General features: G+C 47.7%; 1 protein-coding gene across 1 annotated transcript in view; it reads right to left on the minus strand.

Annotated features, from left to right (window-relative positions):
- Positions 1-8345: 8345 nt before the first annotated feature.
- The window catches only part of LOC144161225 (uncharacterized), a 55004-nt gene continuing 35803 nt past the window's right edge, over positions 8346-27546 (minus strand). Inside the window, exons 12-17 of the mRNA XM_077692097.1 lie at positions 22536-22650; positions 22299-22456; positions 21487-21652; positions 20696-20874; positions 16226-16364; positions 8346-8781 (exon numbers count right to left, since the gene is read on the minus strand). Coding sequence (XP_077548223.1) covers positions 8571-8781; positions 16226-16364; positions 20696-20874; positions 21487-21652; positions 22299-22456; positions 22536-22650 — 968 coding nt within the window. The 3' untranslated portion in view covers positions 8346-8570. The remainder of the gene's footprint in view (positions 8782-16225; positions 16365-20695; positions 20875-21486; positions 21653-22298; positions 22457-22535; positions 22651-27546) is intronic.

Here is a 27546-nt window from a genome sequence, read left to right on the forward strand (position 1 = left end):
TGATGAATAGTAGATAACCCACCGGGGATTGGCCAAATAATAAATAAAATGTTAAAGACTCAACACAGGCATAACAGCGCACTCACCCAGATGGATTGGCCCGGGTCGATCACGGCAACCGTGAGAACCTCACCGTCGGTTCATCAATCACCACCTGCCGATACCTAGTGCTCTTAGTGCATGAATGCCAGAAAGTTCAATCCAGCCCTTTTATCTGCTCCTGCTTCAAATACAAACGTTACCGGACATTCACATCTCCTACAAATGACCCCAAAACCCCTATAAGTACCCGTACTGTCGACACCCATGCCCTCAAACTCGTTGCACTATTCCCCGTCAGTATCGGCCTTTCCGAGCAGCCTAGAGCTACGAGTATGCTCTCCACGCGAATCCAGCCCGCCAGTCCGGCCCATGTTCCGCGCCGGTAACCACTCCGGCCACCGGCTTAGGTTGAAGCAGGAAGGAAAACGTGTGGCGTTCATCCGGGTGCCTACTTCCTCTGGAACAGATTCAACAGAACTGAGTTCTTTTACTTCGTCGCCCTTCTCTCAGAGATGGCACTGAGCCTTCTGTCTTAAGACAAGAGTTCCTCCTCTCCAATTACGATGTGGCTGGAACGTCAACATATCCACCAAAAAATCTCCCATACCCGCTCAAGGCATTGGCTAATGGCTTGAAAAAATACGTAAATGAAAAATGATGCTCACGCTTTTCCACAACATAAGGGAAAACTTTGGTGCCTGTCTAGTCTTTTTGTTGTTGTTGCAAGTGCTCTCCTCACGGCGATGTACTTATACAGAGATGCGCGGGGTTGGGGGGGGGGGGGGGGGGGTTAAACTACTGAAGAGAGGAAATGATCAGGAAGGAAATAAAACAACAGTAGATAGATATGGGCGAGTTGGTTGCATTATGCTTGAAGGTAACTACGGAAAATAACCTTAAGAAAGTAGCGCAAATGTAGCGTGATTTTATTGCCCAAACCAAGCTGTCAAAACTATGCCCTGTGATGACAAAAAAAAAATTCGGCCACTTTCGCAATTGAAATGCCAAGACTGAGGGAACAGCAGTGCTGGTGGTTTCCACTAGCTTTAACTTGGATTTTCTATAGCTTTAACTTTGCGTTTTCTGTGGCTTTAGGTTGGCTTTTCAATTGCCTTGACTTGATTTTTATAGATTTAACTTGGATTTTCTATAGTACTAACTTGGCGCTTCTTTAGTTTTAACGTGGCTTTTTCTATAGCTGTTTAATAGGAGAACACCTGTGAGGCAGAGCTTACATCATCACTAGACGCAGCCAATCCCTGGCGCGCTTCTCCTCACCCAAGCACCTGCACCGCGACGCGCACTCCCCACACCTGCTCGCATCCTTGCCTCCTCGCCACTTACCCTCCTACTTCTTCGCCTAATATTAGGCGCCAAACCGCTTAGGGGCTCAGGCTGTCGTCATCGTAACCGCCGTCTCATGTAGTCACGGTAATAAAACACCGGGACACTCGTTTACGCCTCGCGCTGGAACGCTTCGTTTTCGAAGACACGAGGCTTTTTCAGCAAAGCTATATACCTCTACCTCCCAATGGTTTCATCTCCGTGGGCAAAAACGCAAGGCGCCAAGAATACACTTGTATACTGCATGCTTCACCCCTCCCCAGGTTTCACGTTAGTGGAAATGACCCAGGATTTTTTCCTCCTCTCCACTCTACTGCGCCGATTTTTGAGCGGCGCCCAGCACGACATCTGCGCCGCGACGCGCACTGCCCGCACCTGCTCGTCGGCTCCTTGCCTCCTTCCCACTTCCCCTCCACTTCTTGACCAGCATTTTTCTTCTCTCGAGTTTGCTGCGCCTATTTTTGAGCGACACCCAGCACGGCTGGAACTCAAGCTCAGGCAGCTGCGCTGTTAAAAACCGGAACCTTGTGCCAAAAAGCGCGTTCTTCGCTACACTGATCGCTGCATGGGGGCTGTGTACGAAGTTCCCTTGGGCTGTGAGAAAGTGTACATAGTGTACATAATGCAAACTGAAAGGTGTTTTAATTGGACTTTGCAACGCTTTGTTCAGTTTTTCTCGAAATCTTAAATGCTTGCAGAACGTAGTCAACCATCACATCCACTACTTGAATCGGGGGGTCGCAAGGTACCTCAGCCAAAAACTACTGCTCTATGCCCATTAGATAGACCAGAAACTTGCTCGAACGATGTCTCTCTCTTTCCTGGTCTTGGCGCTCTTCGACCGCTGAAATTACGTCATGACAGCAGTGTAGCGGCTATTTACGACTTTCCTTCAGTTGCAGCAATGAACGCATTCAACAGCCACTTTAAAAAGAAATCCACAGAGCAAAAGCAAAGCAGGAACGGAAGGCGTATCTGCTGCAGCGAAAAAATCCCGCAGTGCCGCTCAGTGCTGGCGATAACACAGGCTTTCGCAGTGCTCCCAGACGCGAAGGAAAGAGCGAAAGCGTTTATCGGAAGGGTTGCAGAGTCCTTAAAGGGAAGCTGAAGCGCTTTCCAAAAAACTTGAGTTAGAGGCACGTTTATATAGTTTCTTGCGCGCTGAATCCGAATATCACATTGAATTTTATCGCACATGAGTCCAACCAGCATTTATTTTGCAAAACGCGTGGTCCCGTTTGAAATACGCGCGCTTTTCGTCTTTTGACGCCCTTGATTGGTTTCCCCCGTCATGACGTCAAAGGAGGACGTCATGACGGGTTGTCGGAAGCATTGGGAACGATCGCACGGCAGCGGTGCTTGCCTTTTCTGCAATTTAGCTTGCAGTTTATTGTTCGAACATGACTACAAGTTTATTTTATAACTTCCCGTGCTGTTGATTCAATTATCTTGGAGCTTAAATTTGCTTTACACGACCGAGAACCCCAAAGCAGTGACTGTGGCGTCGGCTAGAGGGTTCTGTAAAAATATTTATGAATTAGGCATCCAGCATAGGGGGTTTCTATTCTTTATGTTAATATTAGGTACTGCCTGAACTGTTTGTTACTATATACGAAACCATTCATGCCGAATATTAAGCGGCGTTTTATAAACAATCTACCAGAAAAAAGCACGTACGTGCACTGCGCGAAAAAAATAGCGATCATGCGCTGTAAACGTATATGCGAGACATATGTTGCCGGTACGCGCATAAACCGACAAGCGGACTCTGCTTCCGAATTTCCTTTGTTCGTTGTCGCCCACGTCAGCCCCGTTACTCATGCCTATACACAGACGCACATGCTCGCGCGCGCGCGCCATTTGGGCAGCGCCCCTAAGGCGCCTCCGCGATCGCTAGCTGCACTTCGATGAGTGGCGTCTTACTGCTTGAGTGGCATTTATTCTGAAACCATTGTAGCATACTGGTGCCTCCGCAGCATTGTCTGCTTGGGTTTTTTAACGCTGTTCTAAGCCCACAGGGAAAGAAAACCAACGCCTTTAACGATACAGGTGTTTCCTTAACAAATGTGACTTTGGTTCTGGAACTGAATGAAACAGAAACATCCCGGGCCAAAGTACAGGAGTATTCAGCATCCTTCCTAAATCTAGTATCTAATTTGAACATTCACATCCGTCGCATAAAAAAGAGAAGAAAGAAATAAGGAAAACGCACTGGAGCGTTTTCCACAGTACCTAATGTAGTGTAGTATATTCTCTGTCATCAAGCACAGCCATCTCGGTTGTCGCTTCCGTATGTTATCAAACATGATGATGATTTTGGGTTTAATGGCGCAAGGCCGACAAAGGCAAAGAGCGTCTATGTTATCAAACATCCCGGCGTGGGATTATCCTGCTTAGGAATACGACATGGTAACGTATGCCTCGTTTGGCGTTCGTGCACACTTTTTGAACACGAAAGTTGTACAAATAAGTGCTATCAACCACAACAACAACAAGTATCATTCACAAGGAAACACGGCGAAAAGAGCATGGCAGAGGCGGCCGATCCGGCCGGAAGTCCAGGTATGACGTTTTTCTGCCGGTTTTCGCCCGCGCTTTTCGGTCTTCCGGCATCGCGCGGCGAGATGGGGGCGGGGCATCGGGCCACATTTGTTTGCGCATTGCGCCGCTTCTATTGCATGTATTGCGAAAATATTTCGTACACGGTAACTATTTAATGTGTACTTGCTGCTAGTCAACTTTTCTTTTAATTATAAAACCTCTTCACCTTCCTTTTAATGAAGGGGCGAGGGAGCACAACTGGACAGTAAAATACAATTCGGGTGGTCACCTTTCAGAGCACTGCAAGAGATGTAAGTACACCTCCCAGTTAGATCGCACAAAGTTCTTGAAGAAGGCAGGCGATAAGCTTGAGCGCGAGATTGTTGACGCTCATTTTATCAGGCAGGCGGGGGAAAATTAATTGCATCAATGCTCCATCCATATCGCTTTCTGAAAAAAAAAAAGACCCTTATCACAAATCTTATGTACAATGACGTCGTATGGTTCTCAGGTTTGCATGTAAGCAACGCCACTTTTTCAAAAAACACAAGGTGGAAGTTCGACAATGTGTTGTACGTTTCTTCTTCTTTCGTCCTCGTCTTCCGTCCTCGTCCTTTAAGCAGGCATGAAATAAATCTGAACCACAGGAATAAGTTCACAATAAAAAAGAAAGCTTGCTTTTCTTCAGGGCAATTTAAATGGCTCATTGTTGTGGCCAGGCAGACGTCAAAGCCGCGAAAGCTTAACTGGGCATCCCTTGCGAGAGACAACAATTATCGATAGCTATTTGATGATAAGGCAGAGTCAGTGGCCTCGGCCCCCCCACATCTCCTAGAGCTCAAAATGTTGTGGAGAAAGGGGGACTTTTGGCCCCCCTTAGGGCCGTTACTGGTCATAGACCCCGTAAGCAAGTTCGCAGCGAGGATGGCGCGAGAAAAAGTTTACACTCCATGACCGAACGCACTTCTTTCGTTAAAAACTTATTAAATCACCCGCGAAAGCTTGTAACATGGCCTATGTGAGTTTACCGATTCACTGGACCTAATGAATCGCATCTCTTCTAGCTCTCTTAATTGTCAGCGGATTGCGTAAGACTCCTTATTGTAGGAGTTCTCAAATAGGGGTCTGCGGACCCAGGTCCGCGAGGGCCTTTCAGGGGTCTGCAAAGCCTTTACAACCCCCCCCCCCCCCCCCTTTTCTCGATTCTCCCTTTTGCCAAACCTTACTGCCAATGCAAAAATGTGGGTTTGCTGCATGGCACCTACTTGCATTTTTTATGCGCAGCGCACCTTTTAACGTTAGCTTTTTGCGCAACACACCAGCTGGGGAAAAAAAAAAACCAAAGCCCCTTCTTTAAGAGAAAGATCGATAAATGCGAAGCTTTCTCCATGCAAACTGAGTCAAATCAAAGACCAAAATACACGCTCCCAAAGTAAAAAATACAAAGTGCCAAAGTCCTCTTTAACTAAGCCAAAGTCCGCAGCCAAAGCCCGCAAAACGACCCCAAAGGAAATTGAGCGACCCGAATGCGATGATGGAACATTCATCATCAGCAGCAATTCTATTACAATGTCAATTCGTCTTCCAATGCTATACGGCATCGTGTTTTGTGCGTAGAGACCTCCCATTGTCTACGTGTGTGGCATGATTGATGTGCCCTTTTGGATACCCATTGTGTAAAGGTGGCTTTTCTGCAGTGATTTCTGACGTAAATACATCGCCATCAGTCCAGCCTAGAAAACTGCGCTCTAATGCCGTGTAAGAATTGCACAATCGGTTAGATGACAGCTTCTTAACGCGAGTGACCCAGATTCCATTCCGACCACGGAAAGTTTTTTTTTTTTTTCTTGAGCTCTTGTTTTAAATGCGGAGCATTTCTTAGGCTCGCGATGTCACTCGTCGATGTCGGCGCCGTCCACACGCTCACTGCGCATGCGCGTCGCGTCGAGGCGCAGGTGCGCGTCTCTCCCCCGTACCCTCCTCGCTCTCAAGAACAGGTGCGGCGGTGCGGGAGGAGCGCGTGTACCCCGTGCGCTCCGTCGCTCTCAACAACAGCTACGGCGGTGCGGGGGGAGCGCGTCTGTGCGCGCATGCGTCGTAGCTACCCGTGCGCTGCGTCGCGCTCAACAGTAACGGCGGCAGGGCGTGTACACGTGATAACGGCGTGGTTGGTGCGTGGAAAGTTCGCGCGCTTGTGTACGGAAGTGTGCGCATGCGCGTCTCTCCCCCGTACTCCTCTCCCTCGAACGCGGGCGGTGTGTATATAAGCGGCGGAGCGCGCGTTCGGAATTCAGTCAAGGGCGTCTTTGCTTGGCTTTCGCTTGACTTGACGCTTTGCTTGACGGCACCAAGCAATAAAGACAGGCTTTAACTTTACACTCCTTGCCTTCGCTTCTCCTTCATTCAATAAATAAGAATAATAAAGACGAAATAACAATTAAGCATCCCCAAACCATACCTAATTACGCAACATTCACGCGATACCCCCACCACTCTGCGACGCATTTACTCGAGTTCCCCCGGGGGAAGATGCGGGCGGGTTTTTTTTTTTTTTTTTTTTTTATTTTGAACACCATTACGAGCTTGACGTGCCCCTGTAGAGGCCCATGGTATAAACGTGGCTTTCCTGCAGTTGTTTTGGGGTAACTACATCACCTTCAGTGAGGCGGAGAAAGCTTCGCTTTGAAAGTCAGACACGCGCAAGGCATCGTGTGAATGTTTGGGCGAGTGTGAGCTGCAAGAGCAAATCTTTCGACAATATGCATGCATCAGCATAACGGCCAGCCCCAAAAGGCGGTCATTGAGTACGCATGGGTGACCTTAGCTGCATGAGCAAATTGCTTGGCATCACATCGCTCACTGTGGAGTCCTGCACCACTTCTGCAAGCCCAAAAAAGGGTGCCCAGCCCACTCATGGTGGCGAGCCTCTGGCTTATTGTGTAAACGTGGTCAACCATGCGTAGTGAATTGCAGCCACTTCACGGAAATGTACTGCTCCCACTGAAGTGCATTAAGGCTGGTTGTCAATGGGAATACCATTTCATACTCGAAACTTTTGTTCTAAATACGTGAAATTCGATGCAGTTATAAAGTCGTGCGTGTGATCACACGTGGCAGAGTTTCTTTTCGAGACACGTAAATTAGAAAGGAAGGTCGATTAAAGCCGTTTTGAGGGACCATGATGTTCTCACGAACACGGCACTTTCCCGGAAAAAAAAACTTTCGCTGGTAGTTACGTCCTGCCCATGACGACCGTAAAGGGAGACGTGGCCTGAGTTCCAAAAAAGTCAAAACTTCTCACCTAACGGCTGACGGTACTGTGGACCTGATGGGCCGAAGCAACATCATTAATAAGAGCCCCACGAGGGATGGGTCACGTTTGAGTCCGCGGTATTTTCAGGTTGCAAAGATCATAATTCTTGCAGTTCTTTCGTTTTAGTTTTATTATAAAAAATATTTGACATATCTTCAAGTGATAATTGTAGAATAAATGCTTGAAATCCTCTGATGTACGTCCGCTTCACTTCTGAATACACATGCATTGCTGAGAACTTTTTCTGAGGTGCCATATACGCAGTCTGATACCGCATTTATTCCTGCAAAACCTTATATACCAAGCCGAGTAAAGTCGGCTTCACTGCTTTACACAAGTGCTTTGCTGGGAAGTCGTTTCTTTTGCGTAAGGTCTTGTAATATCTACATAAGACGCCATGTATTTTGCTCTATTTAGAGTCGACTTCATCGCTACACAAATCTGTTACTGGGAACGCAATAATTTTATCGCAATATATAAGGTGTGTGATATCAAAGTGTGGAGGCCCTAGCGGCTCCCATTAATAGCTTTTTCGTATGCGGTGAAACTGTGGCCCACCAAGCGTTATGCTATGTTCAGACTACCGACGCAAAAGCCATATCGTGATCCATGGACTTAAAAAAACGGCGTGTCACACAGTTCGGTTGGCTGAGGCGTGAAAAAAACGTAATTTTTTAAAGTTATTACGACAGTTGCGGCAACAGTCTGAACCCGGTCTTAGATGGACAGACGGCTTTCCCTGTTAAGTCAATATAGAAATGCCAGGGCCAAGAGTCGAAGCCGCTACCCATTCTTTGGCCTGTCATCCAACTTAAACTGGGTACGCTGCACTAGTTCATCTCATTACACCATTTCCAATCTTATTAGAGGTTTTCTCCTTTTACTTTTCACTCCGTGCCTGGCTAGCCATTCTGGAGTACAATTTTCAAACCCTCCAATAAGAGGAAAGATTACTCGTTTTCAGGAAGGTTGAAAGTTATGTTCAGTCACTACAGCGTCTTTTGGTATTTTAGAAATTTATTTGACATAGGGTCATTAATGAAAACGTAAAACATTGATTAGTGTATCTCACCGGGTATGAGATTGAATGACATCACTTGCCACTGGTCGCGTCTCAACTAAAACAGTACCTCCGCGGAAGTATTCCTACGCCAGCAGACATGCTGCTCTCTTGTCTCCACTAGCTAACGTAGGACGAAATATCCCTAATTAAGCGTAAACGTAGCATGGCACAAGAGTGGTTTCTACGTGCGCAGGTCTGCCAAGTGGTGCTTTTTTTTATTATTCGCGCCTTTTTGATGCCTTGGATGCTTTGTAGTGCTACATCGTCCTAGGCCGACCGGCGAATCAGCAGGCTGGCCGCAGCGGCAGCGGCCAGCAACAGGCCCCAGCGGGAGACGACGCGACTGCCTCCCGAGCAGTACATCAGGCCGAGCCGATCGAACAGCTCGTTGCTCATGTCCGCCATCTGGGGAGCCACCGCCGAGCAGTGGTGCTTGTCCGCGGACTCGTTGAGGCACTTGCGGTACCCGACGAGATCACTGCGAGTAACCGAGTGGAAGGTTGTAAAATCGACCCTCATGTTTGGGCGCGCCAGGCACGCATATGTGGACGCTGCTTTACGTTTAGAAAATGCATTCGCCCGGCTATCCACAACTTGAAATACCCAGTAGGGAAGGATCAAACCTGATGGAAAGCGTCGATGCGCACGGAAAAAAAGACCGTGAAGGAGTAGCAATTACTTAGACATGAGCTAGTTACGTTTCGTCTCCCAAGGTAGCAACAAATTCTCGGCGAGCCTCTTCGGACCAGTTTCCAGTGTCAATGCACACGTGCAGTTATTTTAGTGCTACCCGTAAATTTAGCGTGCTCAGTGCTGCCATGGGTTTAGTATGATTTCATGTGTTTCCTTTAATATTTCCGAACTGGTTATGCGCTCTTTCATGATAAGTAGTGAAGCAGCCACACGGTTTGATAGCCCCAGACAGTCACGCGCTACTTGCACCTAACGAACGAATGAGGGGAAAAGATAAATTTGAAGCACGGTAGTTGGATACAAAAGCACGGCGTGCGGCTTGCCGCATTGCGCCGCATTCCATAAGCAGTGGCGATGAAGTCCAATTCACTGCCCTCCGCATTGGCGTCACTAATTACGGCAGCTGGCGGTAGCTACTGTATGGCGGAATCGCTGTCTCGTTCACGTTGTCTACCTTCTACCCCCACCCCCGTTTGTCTTGCCCTTGCCATCGACGTCTTCCTGTTGACCCTGAGCAGTAACATTGCGGCGTTCATACAGTTAATACCGCGAACAAGGGTATCACGAGCGAATATTATAATCATCGTCATAATCATAACATTTATGCCCATTTCAGAGAGAAATTCATTTCCACAGATTTCAATCAGTCCTATGAAGTGCATTCCCCAAATTTCTTAAGACAGAGTTTTTTTTAATGTTATTTAGGTTACATTTGTTCCTCGGTAAGCATTCTTTAAGTGTCAATACTCTGTATTAAAAGCCCAACTGATTGCCGCTTCAATTTGAACTGGGATGCCTCCTAAGCTTCTTCCGTAATGACAAAACATTCAAAAAGCGAAACACTGAAAACGTGAGACAAACCGAACAACTGGACGAGTGCTTCCTCTCAGCTGAAGTTTAATCAGGAAAAACTAAAGGCATATAACCTCCCAGTGAGCAGACCACGCATGCGTCATAAGAACAGCTGGGGTCAACCCAAATAAAAACAAGAACAACCACTACAAAGTGTGCAACTCACTAGCTCTGTAATCGATGCCGCGTCCATAATCGATGACGCTCGCTTGCCATCCCTAACCATTACTCCTATCGACGTTCCGTCGCTCGTCGGGCTGACGTAAATTTTCTTTCAAGGTGCTTAGCGAGACCCGCAGTTCATGTCACATAACTTTATATGTCCCATAACTTAGCACCGCAAGTGTGCATCGGTACCGCTATTTTTTGACGTAGAAAGCTTCCCGAATGCGCCCAACTCAGCCTCATACTAGTTCTACGCCTGATTTTATACTCGTGTCCTAACTTAGTACTCAGTTTATGTCACATACCTTTATATGTCCCATAACTTAGCACCGCAAGTGTGCATCGGTACCGTTATTGTTTTGACGTAGAAAGCTTTCCGAATGCGCCCAACTCAGCCTCATACTAGTTCTACGCCTGATTTTATACTCGTGTCCTAACTTAGTACTGAAATTTCACCCGAGTTAACTGCATTCGTCCACTTCTAGCCTTTCTGAACAACTCGTTCCACAATCTATGACGCTTGATTTGCTATCCCATAACATTTTACTCTTGTCGCCTTTCAGTGACTCGTTGGGCTGACCTAAGCTTTATTTTCCGGTGCGCAGCAAGCCGAAGTGTTTCCCATAAGCGGGTGTGCGCATCGGTTGTAGTTCTTTATTTTTGTTGACAAGGCTAATCTCTTGTTCATTACCCGGGAGTGCTTCCCGAATGCATCCGTGATTTCATCCTTGCGGCTTGCGTTTGCACTGGAACTTTGTCCGAGATAGTTTTATTCTAGTATATTTACCTAAGCTAAAGGACGGGTTTTCTGCATGGGTCATTGTTTTAACTTTACCTTCGATTCTTTCGTTTTTATTTTGAACTCTAGAGTTTTCCAAGTGCAGTTACTGAACAATTTTAAAGGTAATGTCCGGACTCGCTGTCGAATACGATCTCGCCCACAAATATCAAGTTGATCAAATACGGGATTCTATTCACTCCTACCCTTAATTCACTCCAGCGTACGCTTTCTAGACACGCTGTAAACAATTTCGCAAAGAAGGTGTCCCCCGGTCTGATGCCCTTCTTAATTTGGATCCTCTCACTCCTATCATCAAGGATTATCCGGCCCGTACATCCATTTTTTATATCCTCGAAAAGCCCTATGGGGACTGCATAGGGCTCTTGGAAGACCTCAAAATACTTCCAATGTTGGAGCTGTTTTCGCTAAATAATGATTTTTTTTTTGTAATCTCTCATGATCATGTATAGTGGTTTGTTATATTCATCGGATTTCTCAATTTTTTGTTTGATGGCCGGAATGTAATCCATTGTTGAGTAACCTTCTAAATCCACCCTGTTCTCTTGGTTCGTGGAAATCTAAGGCGTCGCTTATGCGATAAACCCGTTTGCAAGCTTAGTAAACAACCTGTTTACAACAGAAAGTAGGCTGGCGTAAAACAATACGGACCTGGACAAAGCGGTCCGACTCAATGTGGACCGGCGCAATATAGTTTCTTTCCACCGTAGAAAACGGGAAATGGCCACACGCGACGACTTCAGCCCTCCGTGAAAAATTGTCCTGTGCGATTATTTGTTATTGGAGTGGTGGAAGTAGCGCAATCTTGGGAATTTTTCGTCTTGAGTTTTTCAAGTTCGCAGGTATATCTAAGAGAGCAGCAGCAATATGCTTAACGCCTTCACTGTGCCCATGCGGTATGTTTTCATCGATAAAAGGCCTTTGAAAATAAACAACTTTATGTAACAAAACCGTCTAATTATCTTTGTGCTTGTGAGGGAACGTGCTTTTGTAAACCACGCCCCCCAGAAAGCCACTAGAGGTGCGGCTCCCTTAGACGTTCTGTGTACGGTGTGGGGAAAAAACTGATCCCGGCACAACACAAATGGTTCGGCACAAATTTTTCGCACCCAACGTATGGCAAAATATCGTGGAAAATACTCGTTTTCTCCACGAAATAATATTTGATGGAGTGCCACTGTGCTTATCCTGAAAAAAAAAATAATGTCCTTAAACCAATCCGCCGATTTCAGCTGATTTTCGGATAAAGCAAACCATGTCCAAAAATTTAGGGCTTGAGTTTAGTGCCTGTATCTCGACCATCATTAGGACAGGGCAGTACAAACGACAGCAGGTTGAAAGGCTCAAGTTTCGAATAAAAAACGCAAACTCTAAACCATAGCTTTCTCCCAGAAAATCGCGCCGCCTTCATTAACCGGGCTTGCGCCACGGACGGAGGCTTCGAGGTAAGACTACGTTATCAGGTACCCGAACCCTGACGTACACAGGCACAGGGCCCTTGCGATTAGCAGCGGCAAATCATCGTGCTCCTCAATGGCGCGAGGAGAATTGTGCGGGGAGAGATTAGGATCCCTACCCAGGGACAGAACACGAAGAAAAAAATTGTGGTTGATTCCTGTCCTAATGATGGTCGAGATACAGGCACTAAACTCACGCCCTAAATTTTTGGGCATGGTTTGCTTTATAGAAATCGGTAAAACACCAAAGGGAAATGTGCAGCGAAATCTGCAGCTCAGCATGATTTGCGGGTCGGCGGCCGTCTTGTGGGTGTGCTTGGTGAGCGACGACCTGCTGGCGAGTCGCTTCGGCAAAGGTGTACTGGCGTCATTTCCGTGACGGAAATGACGTCCGTGAACTCTTGGTGTATCCCGGCATAAAATCTTTCGTATTAAAATATAAAACCCCAAAACGAACAACCCTAAACTCACGCCCTAAATTTTTGGACATAGTTTGCTTTATAGAAATCGGTAAAACACCAAAGGGAAATGTGCAGCGAAATCTGCAGCTCAGCATGATTTGCGGGTCGGCGGCCGTCTTGTGGGTGTGCTTGGTGAGCGACGACCTGCTGGCGAGTCGCTTCGGCAAAGGTGTACTGGCGTCATTTCCGTGACGGAAATGACGTCCGTGAACTCTTGGTGTATCCCGGCATAAAATCTTTCGTATTAAAATATAAAACCCCAAAACAAACAACCCTAAGTACAACGTATTCTATGAGTCTGAAACTTGCTTCCCCGCAAGAAGACGCTGTGTGCAGGGGTGCACCCTTTACAGGCCGCTTGCTTCGTTGTACTGGCAGATACGACGTCACTCAAATGTTTGTGTAATCCGGGATAAAACACTTTTGTGTTAAAAAGGGTAGATAAAGGGAGAAAATAGAGAGTTTTCTCCCCCAGCCCAGCGAGATTCTTCCTTTAGCTCATTACATGTAGCGCCCTCTGTACGGCCTGTACCAAACACTGAAACAGAGGAGGAAATATTCTCCCCTCTTGTCTGCGATATGCCAACGGCGCCGGCGCGAATAACGAAACCGGTCTTGGTTGTACAGTGTGTTTCGAAGATGGGGCGTACGAGATGACTGTGCAACATCGCTCCTGCAGTGCGCTGCTTCCTTGTCCTTGTCCCGTCTTGTTTTTATCACCATGTGCGCGCCACGCAAACGCATGGCTCGCCAGCGTCGCGTTTGGAGCACATCATGTGGGTACCGCTGCATGCTTGCTGCGCGACTCGCCTGCGCCCTGTTCAACGTTACCACCGTATTTGTGAACGCTTTCTACTGACGCCCAAGGGTAACAGAGGGCAGCGATGATAATTAATTGCCCCATTCTTCATCAACGAGCCCGGACAGCAGCATATTGATGCATCCGTCCCCGGTCGGTAGAATTTCAGCTGGCGTACCTATATGGTTGCCAGACCAGGAGAGTACTCTTCGCTAAAAGAGCGAAGGTAAAGCAATGAGTGTAATTACTCAAACATGCGCGCCGTACTGTTTCTCTCCACGTGCTATTTTTTGTTCTTTGAGCTATTCCACTGGTTCTTACGAAACCTGAAACAAATAAAAGGTAACACTTACACGGGTTACATTGACGAAATGACAAAACACAGGTGAGGCTCACGTATTGTTGTGGGTCATGAAAACAAGCTCACGTGAGGCTCACGTATTGCTGTGGGTTATGAACACAAACAAGCTCAATGTTCCTACTCGCATGCTCTGCAATAAGCGTTATATATACTTTGTAGCCGTTTTAAGTATAGTTGTGCTTTGTGATCTCGCGAATGTTATAGACATGTGAAAAATGTACTATGTGTTGTGTAATGCGTATGTATTATGCTGGAATTGTTGTCTATTGCATGAATTGTGAGTTGGCAATGCCTTCAGTGAAGTGTATGTTGCTGTGTTGTGCCATGTTTCTTTCCAATTTGTGCCCGCCAATGTGCGGCCTCTGTAATGTTACCTACGCTAGCCATGCATGTAAGCGCCCACTGATAGTGATGCTTTGTAGCTGCCACTCCCCCACCCCTTCCCCCCTTTTTTTAGCGTGACCTATCGGTCATTTTTAAACAATTAAGATTGCTTTACTTCGAGCTCACTAGATTATGAGCAGTGTAATGGCGTCCTCCCTCCGACGGATGCGACAGATCCGCTGTTCGCGCCGCCTGAGCCGGATTTCCGCTGAAATGCACGATTGCAGCCGACCTGCGTGTCGATGCATCGGTTATATCAAGGTGAAGAGACTAACAACATCCAGTTGTACTCAAACAGCCGCATTGGATGTTTGTGACCTCGTGTGTTGGGGAACGGCAGGGTTACAAGCCTGTGGGAAATAAAGGCGACACTCTGAATGCAATCGTTTTGGCTTTCGTTCTGGGTACGGTGGCGCGTTTGCGCTTGTTCTGGAGGTTGTGAAGGAATATTGGTACACATCTGTCTGCAAGACAGCGCGGCTGTGATGCCTAGGAACAGGCTCAGTGCTCGTTTACGGGCGCTAAAAGAAGTTTTCTTTCTTGTGTGCCTACCGCCAACGTCTCCAAAGGGATCTGGTCTTAAGTTATCTCAACTGTGAGCAATCGCGCGGTGGTGCTCCTTTGATCAGTTTATTCCCCTCAGCATATTATAACCCCAACTCACGTCGCAGTTGTAGTTTAGGCGATCCTTGAGGGGGGGGGGGGGAGGGGGGATTGTTATACAGAAAAATGAAAAATATATGCTATAAACCGCGGAAGCCTTATTTGCTAAGAAATAATTGCATTGCTTGCCTGCTGTCTTCCTTCAATTGTTTTCTTTTTGCTTTTTTGTTTCTTTGGGGGGGAAGGTGGGGCTTAGTCAAGCTGCATCTACGCAGCTTTCTCTCCATTTTTCCACGCCACATTGCCTGCTTGCCGTTATGTTTGAAATTCTTTTGTATGCGCCCGCACTGCTTTGTGGTCAAATAAAGAAACTTCAATTGTATTGTATTTACAACTGTGTTCTACTCAACTCAGCAGTGAAGCCGGTAACACTCAACTCAGAATATTTCAACCGGAGAAGCGGGAATGTTGACACAAGAAGCTGGTTTGTTATTTCAGATATGGTGCTACGCAGGCTGTAGCAGTTGGGACACCACGTGCTCAATAGCTGAGTATGTGCTTACATAGGATAAGTGCAGACTTGACCTAAGGGCAACGCATTCAACGTACGTAGTTGGAAATTCCGATCAAGGATACGCAGAACAAAAAAATTACGCCCACCTCCCCTCGTGGGAACCCTGGTGTGAAGCGACGCTGAGGGGGGTTTAAGCGCAAGCGGAGAGCAACCGTCGACCGAAAGGCCGCCGGAGAGCGGCACACCGGTTATATGCGCAGCGCGCCCGAAGGAGAGGAGACCGCGGAGAGAGAGAGTACTGCACATGCGCAGCACCGCGCGCAGCGCCGCCCACCGGCGAGTGAGAGCGCGCTGGGCCGCACACCCGCCGATGTTGAGAGAGAGTGTTCGCTCTCACCTGGGCACGCGCCGGCGCCAGTGCGTCTGCCGCGGCTATGACGCAACACAATCCAACACAATCCACTTTAATCCAATCCAAATCCAAGCCAAGCCAAGCCAAGCCAATCCAATGCCCCTCGCGAGAGTGTGTTCGCTATCGGAGAGAGGGGGTGAGCGGAGGAGAGTGCGGACGCCGACGACGACGGACGCACGCAGGAAGGACAGAGCCGCCGACAAGAGATGCTCTCAGCGTCGCATCTAATATACACGGCTGACGATACGGATACGGCTGACAATGTTTGGTTACTTGTACCAAACACTAGTGAGCCGCTATGGGTAGTCCGAATGCGGGCACCCATACGTAACAATGGCGGCCATACAACCTGTAGCCGGGGTAGCCTGCAAGCATCAAAGCGAACACGGCCTCGAAAGCTCCATTCGTAGCAACGAACTCACCTGCAAAGCCTTCGGCGCACCCGATTGTTGCGGAAGTTCTTGCGGAACGCGGAGCCGTTGCGATAGAAAAGGCTGATGTCGTCCTCCATTGCAGCGTCACAGGTTTCCCACTCTTGCGTGAATTCCTTGAGCTCGCAAGCTGCAGACGCGAAGGGGGGAAAACTGATTACGTGCCTACGGGCACTACATCACCATACGCCCTTTTTATGGCGTAGTTTAATTGTTCATTGACACAAAAATAAATGATAACAATATACCGTGGCCACGCAATGAGAAAGTAGTTCACTCTTCGTGCACTTTTGATAACCCCACCATGATACATTTCAAATCGTACTGACCATGCGCAGAAAGTTGCCATTCCTCGCTGTAGGTCATCAACATATGTTCATTGATTCTTGCCTAGCACTTGTCGGGAATGGAATCACCTTCCACAATCACTTGCAACCATCAACGATCCGACAAGTTTTAAAACAGCGCTTGATAATCTATTTTGTATTGACGTATAACAGGTTGATTTGTTATTGTTAGTTAATTTTTATTGCATTCTGACACTGTGAACAGTTATATTTTGATGTTAGTTGCCTTCATGTTTTTGAAATGTTGCAGTGCCTTGTGCATTGTTTTTTTTTGTACACTGTTCGTCAGTGCCCGCTCTTCTCTGCAATGCTATAATGCCTTGAGGGTACAACAAATAAAATGAAAGTAGTTCCGTTGCTACAACCAAGATTCTCTGGTCGTAGTGGGGGAGTTCAGGACGGAAGAAAAATCGTGCGTTTGCTACGAACCAACGAACACTCTATAGCTTTAAATTCACCTGGCAGCCAAAAATTCCTTAATAAGTATCGCTAGGCTTTCGATTTCAAAGCTCCTAAGCGAAATTCCGCGTCGAAAGGGTTCGGTCGGCGCATCTTTATTACGCACTTTCGGTACTTTAATAGCGGCGATTTCCTTTCCTTTCTGGTGAAATATTTCGAACCTTATATATTTGTACGTGCTGACAGTTACCACATACAGCGTTTCATGACTTGTCTTGTAAGCCTGAAGTAGCAGAATGATGTTTAGAAATTCAGAAAAAGTTAAAAGAAACAGATATTCGGCACTTCCACACACAGCCGGGGATAATTGACAGCTATGCATAATTAGTATCCCAGTGATATCAAATATGGGGCTCTTCTTAAGTTGGTTTGATTTAAAGAAAAAAAAACTGGTTTGATTCCTCTGTCATAGGAATCGGTAAAACACCGAAGGGAAATGTGCTGCGAAATCTGCAGCTGAGCATGATTTGCGGGTTGGCGGCTTTCTTGTGGGTGTGAGTTGCGAGCGACGTCCTGCTGGCGAGTCGCTTAGGCAAAGGTGTACTGGCGTCATTTCCGTGACGGATATGACGTAAGTGAAATCTTGGTGTATCCCTGCATACAACACTTTCGTGTTAAAATATAAAACCCGACAACGCACAACCCAAAATATCACACATTAATCTTTGGTTCTAAAGGTTGCTTGCCAGCAAGAAGACCCTGTGTGCAGGGGTGCACCCTTTACAGGCCGCTTCCTTCGTTATACTGGCGTCACTTCCGTGACTGATATGACGTAAATGAAATCTTCGTGAATCCCGGAGTAAACCTTTTCATGCTAAAAGAAAAATATGTTTAGTGAATAAAAATCTGGTATACAATTGCAAGAGCACTCGGAATTTAACGAAACAAAATACTGCGGGAAGTAGAACCACTTCAAGAGACTTCGCCCTGTGTGCCACTGCCGTACGCTGGATGAAGCGTGAGGGGAGGGGGCCGAAATTCCCGAAGAAACTACCTGTGCCTATCATATAATATATGCCTATAGAAAGAAGTGACCGACTGACTGACTCCCTGACTGACGCATCAACTCCCAGCCAAAACGATACATGAAATTTCGGGAGTACATTTCTGTCATGGTGTGGGGACTCACTAAGGCGGGATTTTTGGAAATTGTACAAGTGCTTTTTGCTGATATGTATAGCCCTCAAGAATATCTAAAATGTTGTTTTAGGATTTCCCAACGAACAAACACTATGGGGCGATACTGCATTTTGGAACAAAATGGATGTTCATAAAGATTCTCCAATAAATGTTTCACTAGTTTAGTTATTCCAAATGGGTTTTTGTGATAAATGTTGCTCATACAAATGCACAAAACATTTTACGGATTTCGCCCTGCAACCTCGGTAAAAGGACGAAAAGAGTTTTTTTAATGACACGCCTCACGAGTCGACAAGGCCAAACAGCTGATGTCAACGCCTAGCCAAACTTTTGGTTCAAAGGCCTTCAAATTTTATGATCATATTCTGGTTATGGTGTATGAGCTCGATAATACTGCAGTTTTTAGAAATTACACCAGGGCGATGATGGTGGAAAGGGCTGGAAAAATTGTTCAGATATTTTTTTTTTATCGCAGGCCAGTTCAGGTGGTGAACTGGTTTTTTTTTATATATAGGTAGAATCTAAACACTGTTTTGGAAGATTTTTTCATAACATCCACCTAACAGGGACAATCATGATTCCGGAAAAATTGACTGCTTTTAAAGAGTCCTCAATAAATATACAGCCCGTTGATAAATCCAACTTGTTTTTGCTTGCTAATGCTGCCCACACAGTTGTCCAAAAACCAATTTCAGGATTTAGTCCTAACACGCCCATAAAGAGGCGAGCTGGATTTTTTAACTTACACACCTCTGAACGTGAAATTCAGCTCAATTTTCCCGCGTTCGCATAGCGCTCGCCATCTGTTGGGACTTTCTGCAGGCACGCGCTCCCGTAGGAGCCCAGGTTATTTATCATAAAACTGTGACTGAGGAGTATCTTCCATACCTACTGAGATAACACTTCCCGTGGGTAAGTAATCGTTTCAGCGCGCCTTCTTGGTACAATTTCTTTCGGGAGGGTTCCAATACAACACGATTTCCAGCCGTTTCCCATTCCTACACGCCTTCGGTAGACGCCCTTGTGTTGTCAGCAGGCGGGTACAACTTCATTGTGTACAATTTCACGGTGAAGTAGCTAATTATGACAAGAAATAACTGAACAGGTGTTGTCCCCATCAATGTAGTACCCACCCGGGCATCGCCGAGTACTACGGTTAGTACCTAATCTAACTGTTCTTCTGTCGCAAGCTACGCGCCGAGTCTGTGTGGCTTCGATGTTAGCTCTCACCACAACGATCAGCAGTTCCATAAAACTCCTGAAAAAACACAAACAAAACAATCGGAAGGTGGTGCAGAGAACGCCCTGCATGTGCATAACTTTTACTAATCCATGGTGGTCAGCGCGAACGGCAACAACACACAAAGAAGAGAATAGACGACACAGGCGCTTTGTGTGTTGTTTCCGTTCGCGCTGACCACCATGAATGCTATACAACTCGCCCAATTTGCTACCTTTTTCCTAATCCATTCTTTAGTTTTTCCTTTCTTTTTTCTTTTTAGATGCGGAGCATCTTATCGTCGGGGCTATGTCCCTCCCTCCGCCGTGGGGCGTCCACACCCCCACTGCGCATGCCTGGCCAGGCACCGCTGATGCTGATTGTGGCAGGATGCCCCCAGGGATTGGCCAACCAAAGAATCCATCACGACATAGCTTCGCGTTCAACCACTGTCGTCATCTTCCCGTAGGGGAACCCTGAGTACCACATCCCCCCTGTGCATACCTGGCCAGGCACCGCTGATGATGATTGTGGCAGGATGCCCCTAGGGATTGGCCAACCAAAGAATCCATCATGAGATAGCTTCACGTTCAACCACCGTCGTCATCTTCCGAAAGGAAACGTCAACGCCGCCAAGAAGCTGCTACTGATGCAACGAGGGCTCGCGCAGCTGATCTAATGGGAACTTGAGTCGACCCCATGGCAGCTTCGCATTCTACTCAGGGTTCCCCTACGGGAATATGGTGAATTTTTCTTTCTGTCTTTATTTCTTGAGGTGCTCCAGCCCACGTCCCCACTCCCCCAGAGAAATCAAATCCTGTGTGCACAACTGATGTCTACTAAGACTCGTAAATATTGGTTCTCGAATTGTTGACTATGCAAGGCGTGTAAATTTCAGACTAGGAACGTGTACTTTGCGTTCGCGCACCAAACCCTCAGACAAGTTTTGCCTGGAACCATTGACGTTACGTAAGCAAAAAAGAATGATGGTCGACGAAACTGCGCATGTTTTATACTTGTTATATCACCCAGTAACGAAATGAAATGTACAGGGCAGCAGCACGTGTTTTCACGCTGTTGCCTGTACAAATAACTGCAGCGTCCGACAGAGATGCATTTGTTTTTCTCGCCGAATATACATATAGACACATTGGCTTTACGCGTTAGTGTCGTCGCGATAGAACTTCACTACTCAGAACACTTTATGAGAATTAGGTAATACACCGTTTGCTTCATTAGCGCGCGGTATTTCTGTCGGTATACTTTAAATAGTGGAAATGTTGGCTTGGGTCCTACCTTGACGGTACATGTTGAATTCCTTGTCCTCGATCGAGGGTATTGCGTTGCAGGTGTCTTCGAACTCCATGAGAAGGTACTTCTTAAGTACTGATATCTCAGTGTTCAGGAAGAGGGCGTCTGAGCAGCCAGAGTCGTGGGTGGCCGAGTACATGCAGTATTTCATTTCTTTTACAAGCCTTCAAAGGAAAAGAGAAGCAGGTGGTGACAAGGGTGATCCCACTCTAAATGTATGCCCCTTTAAAGAACTCCAGCAAGCGTATTTTCGTATTGTCTCTGAACAGATTAAGAAGTATTGCCAAAATTTACCTCTCACTCTCTCGTATGTTCAGTTGACCCAACTGATTTTTCGGACGCCTAATTTTTCAGACTGCCTGACCTGATTTTACGGACATTTTCCCGGTCGCTTACAGATCCGAGTAATTGGTTGTCGGCTGTATATATATATATATATATATATTTATATATATATATATATATATATATGGGTAAGCTATAAAAACTGTTACTATTTTACTAGCCATATTAAAGCTACGTTTTTTTCTGCCATATGGAAACTTGTATGGCTGTGCGCGGGGGGGGGGGGGAGGGGGGGGGCAAGGGGGTAGCGATAGATGACCCCCCCCCCCACCCTCCTCCGCCGCTGCCACTGCTCCGTAGGCAAAAGGACTGAGAGACAAACTTGTAAGTTAACGGGCACGTATACATTAAAGAGAGCGAAGCGCCTGTGTTAGCTGCACATACAGCGCCCGATTCATGCAAGTGTTCAGGAGCAGAGGCCACGTGCTTACGGGCACACTGCGGTTTTGTTCTCGCCCACGAGCGCAGTGGTGTTCCCGGCGGCCACGAGCATTCGGTGGAATGTGACGCCGCACAGCACCAGTTTCTTGACAGCCTTGAATTGGTCGCAGGAACTCTGCCGCTCGAGCCCCAGGTAGACCCGCTTCCTCTTGGCCGCTGCGCAGTGGGGAAGAAATGGGTGTGGGCTTTCACACGTGATTCGGGGCCTGCTCAGCGAGCCCGTAACATGTCTGTTTAAATCTTTTCTGGCTTCTGCGTTAGCAAAAAGTCGGCGACCGACCTTCGCTTCTGGGCCCACGTTATGTTGAGCCGTTCCCTGGGCACAGAACTGAAAGGACTGTGAGTGTGACTCCTGGGGTCAGGACGCGCGTTCGATTCCCGGCCGCGGCGGCCGGTTTTCTGGTAGAGGCTAAAAGCAAGAACGCCCGTGTGTAGGAGATTTCGGCGCACTTTAAAGATCCCCAGGTGGTCAAAATTAATCCGGAGCCTTCCAGTACGACGCGCCTCATCGCCTGCGTTGCGTCGGCGCGTAAAAACACTACAATCAGTCAATCAATCAATCAATCAATCAATCAATCAATCAATCAATCAATCAATCAATCAATCAATCAACTTCTGGGGTGGCTGCATTGATGCACACCTACGCGACCTACACCTATGCTTCGATACAATTTTGAAACAATGATGAACAACGTCAACATTGATTGCGGCTCGCCTGTTCAAAAAGCTCGAGACGCCAGTGCAACGAACACGTTACGAGACTTATTTGCAAGCCTATACGAGGCCTGAACAAAGGACTCACATGTGGGTACATTGCAGGAACTCGGCGAGTGCCTTTTGTTGAAGAGCTCGACGATGTATTTCCGTACGTTCCTGAAGTTGTCGAACAGAGTTTTTAGTTCCTTGCAGTCGTTTTTCAGCACTTGTTCGTTGGTGCAGTTCGAGAAGTCGTCTACAAGTCTGCATTTCGGAAAGGGCGAACAAATTAGGGGTTGCCCCAGACTGCTTCAATCCCTCCTTCCCCACGCCTGTGACATACTTGCATGCGTGCGGCGCAGCGCCCAGGTATGATGAGCCGAACTCGTTGTTCGCCTGGTAGAAAGTCAGCCCGCACGAGAAGAAGGTCTTTATCAAACTCAGCTTGTCGCAGGTTACTGTGAAAAAGAGGCGAGGAAGGTTTTTTTAATGTATTTGCATTCATTTGTGTTCAATATGAACTACGCACTTTCAAATAAAGCCTGGAAGATAGCCTATCGGCGGTAGTTGTGAACAGTGGTTCCAGCAGGGAACGAAGCCCAATGAAGAGTGAAATTTGACGAGGTGGGGAACGACAGTCTTTCATGAGATGTAATTTACGGCAATACAACACACGCTGCAATAAAAACAATACTAGAATGCCCCAGGAAACAAACTAGAGATGGAGTAGTGAGCATTGAAAGTGCCTGTCGTTGGCTGGGGTATGTCATAAATGCTGCTCACTCCTCGCTCGGTGGTTAATAAGGCCAGAACGTCACGCTGGTCGGTTGCGAAACTACGGGGTGTCTTGAGGTCACACTGCAATGGACGATCCGTAGGGGGGAGATAGAAGAGGACGTAAATTTTGACACAGTGCGATCGTTTGTTGAGAAAGTAGTCAAAACTTTCCCAGGAACTTCTGAGACCCCTGCTTCCGCATTGAGCTAGTAAAGCCGCAGGAAAACTGAGGAGCATTTCTATTGCGACATTTATGAAACTATGTTTAATCTATTATTTTAGAAAGTAATGCTGGGAGGACCTGAGGACAGTTTGCCGGTCAAACCTCCACAGCAACAAATCCAACCTCCACAGCAGGGTTGCAATCTTGGTGCACTAGGAGCACTGTCCCCGCCTATTTGCGCCCGTAGCATGAACAAGCTCAATGACCCTACAGTCTTGATAGAGATGGGGAAGCCAGTGCTTTAAAGGGAGCGCGATTACTTCGCCCCATGGGAACGGGTCGCCAGATGCTTTCCCAATCATCTACTTGTGACTGTCCAATTCGCACGAGTAGCTGATACCAACATAAGCGAGAAACCACAAACCGCTTGCTGGGCTTGTTGCTAGAACTTACTGTTCTTCAATAAAAAAAATGTTACTTTGCAGCACGGTTAAACGGTTACAGTAGCAAAGCGTACGGGAAGTCATGCTACAGGTTGCGGGGACGCTGCGCCACCGCGCGGGTGGATGTCGTAACAGATCGACAGCTTTTGTAGCCAGAATAATAACGAACGAACCATTTTATTTCACAGTACCCCTAAAGGTCCTCAATAAAGAGTATTACATAGGAGGGAGGGGGGGAGGGGGGGGGCATACACACACTGAACATACACATATGTTAACAGCAGTATTCACCCGAATACTGTGGTTATGGGCCTCGTTATTGGCCTCGTTCCTGCATCACCCGAAGCTGGAACGAGGCCCATGGCTATGCCGTTACATGATATAGGGTCATTACACCGCGAAGGATTTTACAGTTTAAGCAGCGGTGCAGAAGCTGCCTGGAGTGAAGAGTCGCAGCGAACAATGCGCAGGAACAATTCTTAAGGTGCATCATATGCATTCTCTTGATCGAATCAGAACCAACACATTCCGGAAAGAAGGAACGCTGGATTGCCCCCCTTCCTTCTAATAAGAAACGTCACGCAGTAGCCTTGTTTCGTGTTTGTAGTTGTCTCTGACAGCTGCCGTTATCTTGCACGGAGACTAACGACTGCACGCTATACCAATGGTAGCGTGACGTCTGCCGTTCTATGCGACGGCCTTTTATAGCGGAGTTGGGTATGGCTCGATCACCCCTCAAACATTCCTTCACCAGAATTCCCTTTGGGGCGAAGCCAACTTCCCCTAGAACGCTTTGTAACCCCATGGCCGGACTGGAGGAGCGGCGAGCGCGCACTTTCATGAAAGTGAGCGCCTGATCGACGCTCCTCCAATCCGGCCGTGGTAACCCTTAATATAATGTAGATATCTTGGCAAAAATGATATTAACAATTCACAATTCCCGCCTGCTACCAATACATGAAAGTCTACGGGAAGAGTACGACTACAGAAAACGGCTTTAGCTCTTGTTCTATGGAGACTACTGAAACAAAGTATGATGTAGAGCCAATCAAACTACTGCATAACCTTGGGAAGTTTTACAGCAGCAAGCACCATGTATAGCTATCAGTCGCAGTTTTAATAACAGCACGAAGCCGCCGCTCCTAAGCCATCCCAGCCGCATTACAAAGCCCAAGTGTAACGGAACGTAGAGACCCACGTTCGTTTCCTAGGATAAAACTATAACCCTTCCAAGTTTCACTACGACAGTTGATTAGAAAGAATGCTAACTCGCAAACTAGAAACTCGGTTTTGTTTCTTGCGCCCCGGTCAGTGCACTAGTAAATAAAGCACTGTCAAATTGCAATTCAAGGTGCATTTGTCGTTCATTTCATAAGGCCATTTTCATTGGTAATTCAACAAGCGCCGCGCCTGTGCAGTGAAGTTTGTTGTCCTCCAGTCGGTGGCCCGGCGGTGAATCGTTTTCGTGTGCAGCGCTGTATAGGTCCGTTGCCCTGATGTTTGCCACTCGAGCAGCAGCTCCGTGTTACACATCATGGGGGTGCGGGGCGTAATTTTTTGTCAAAAAGATAGCGTTCTTGTCGCTATTTATGTTCCTAGAATTCGCTTGCGTGAGCATCGCCGCCTTGCTTCAGTTATACACAGCCACTTTCATCAGGAGAAAACCCTCCGATCCCACAAACGGAAGGCATTACGTTGGCGGCATAACAAAGCCACTAGAAAATAATGTTTTGTTTTAAGCGGCGAAGATAACCAGACGTTAGTGGCGAAAATCATAGCCAGTCAGTCAGGTTGTAATAAAAAAACAAAAAAATTGCTCAAACTCACGATGTGAAGGTGGTTGGAAAGCAAAGCTTCAAACAACACCCACAACAATTGCCCAAGCGACGTCACCTGTATTCACACACGTGGCTCTACAAAAAGTGAAACCACGGATTCTCCCAGCCGTTACCTAGAATCCGCGGGGGCGGCGGCCCGAACGCAGCAGGATCGTCGGCCACGGCCGGGCTAGAACGGCGGACTTCGCCGCTATATCCCGGCCGTGCGTTGCCGGAAAGAAAACGGATAAGAGTGTCTTTCGAAGGGTGAAACAGGGGAACCTAGCCTACGTGATGTGCTAGCTCGGTGCTGCTCCACCGCGCGACACAAGCACAGACACCAAAACAATTTGGCATGTGAGCTTAGTGATTCCCATTTATGCCGGTTTAAACTAGTTATTTTAGTAAGCTTGAGAATTGCGAGAAAGCTGAGGGAACTTTTATAATCGCTATTTATCAGATCCAGTTGCTTCTTTCGCATTTTGTAATACATCTTAAAGGGGCACTGACACAAAATTTTGAAGGCGAGATAACTTCGGAGATAGATTGGTGTAAACACATATACATCATCTGCAAAATATCAGCGGCGAATACACCCTAGAACATATTTAAAATCAATTTTAAAGTGTGCGAAACGCAACCGAGCAGCCAGCAGAGGACCACGCGCAATCGACATCCCGCGGTTATTTTGTAAATAAACAACATCCAAACACGTCACGAGTTTGTGTTTGCCGCTTCCGCACTGCCGGCGTTTTTCGCCGGCTCGCCCGGCTCGCCGCTCCAATCGGAGGGCCGGAGGGCGGAGCTTCTGCTCTCGAGAACGAACGACCCGATCGTTGGCGGCGGAGGCGCTGTGATTTCGTCATCTAATCGGGCAGCTGGCCGCGACCAAAGTTCTACAGCGATTCCAGGCACTCTGCTTCTATTACTTTTTTATTTACATTGGGCGCGAAAACGCGCCGGAGACACGAAAAGCCCACTGAGCGAGCCGCACGGTCGCTGTGCAGGCGGCGGCCACGGCCGCGAAGTGGCCCAGGCCGGCGCAGGCAGCTCGAGTGATAGCTTGTTACCGGTGCACGAAATTGTACCCAATTCCCAACCGGCAGCTTATATGAGAAAGGAGTTAATGATGCGATGGCGGGTTGCATTAAAAATTGTCATCTGCACCGCTTACGAGAGCGGCAATCGAATATCCGCCGAAGTGCTAAGCCGAACACATCTGTAGGCGGACCTGTAGGCAGACCGGCCGGCTGGTCCCAGCGCGTGTCTTGCCACCCACTGTCTCGAGCGTCGCGCGTCGTTCTTTAGCCGCGGTAGCATTTAGACTCGCAGCGCCTGCGTCACGTCCACGGTCGCTTTTAAGTGCGATGCACTTTATAAGCGACCCTGAATCCGCCGTCCGCATTGCTCCTCCTCCTCTCCCCTAGCAACGGCGCGAGGAGCGGAGAGGAGCGTCTGTGACGTCGCGTCTGGCGCAGCGACGTCACACCCCACGTGACCCGCGCGCGCTCCGCCTCCCGCGCCGTGGCTGCGCGCGCCCGCGCCGGCTCCCGCACCGCTCCTCGCGTCGTGACGTCACACTCCCACGTGACCGCGCGCTGGCTCCTTTGCGTCTGCTCCCCCTCTCCTCGCGCCGTGACGTCACATGCTCTGCAGCTGGCGCGCCTCTCCCCCCGTTAGGTTTGCACTCACCCTCGGCGCGCGCCTCTCCCCTCGCCTGACAGCTCCCCCTCGCCGGTACTGCGCCTCTCAAGGCGATGGCAGAATTACTACGCCGTGTACTCTCGGCGCAAGAAATGCATTCGCACTTCCTCACGATTCCCTTCGGGGAGGTGGGGGCAATTTTTTTAATTAAGCGGCTCACGGGATCAGTACGTCGGGGCATTCGCAGAAACTGCCGGCGATGCGGATTCGACAGTGCTACGGCAGCTCTGCTCTGTGATATCACTCCGACGGTCACGTGGGTAGCTTTGTTCACACAAAATCCATCGGTTCGCGGCACCCGCTGAAACCGAAACTGGGACTGGCCGCATTGAAAATGCGTCTAATTAAACAACCGTCGCACGCTGAACCAAATGAGGTTTCTACAGGTGATAAGTAGGTCACTAGGTACTTATCGCAACAACAAAAAAAAAACAAGATGCAAATTTTTTG

This window comes from Haemaphysalis longicornis, unplaced genomic scaffold (assembly GCF_048455015.1).
Source record: "Haemaphysalis longicornis isolate Haplotype H1 unplaced genomic scaffold, Haemaphysalis longicornis Haplotype H1 scaffold_1, whole genome shotgun sequence".
Taxonomy (NCBI): domain Eukaryota; kingdom Metazoa; phylum Arthropoda; class Arachnida; order Ixodida; family Ixodidae; genus Haemaphysalis; species Haemaphysalis longicornis.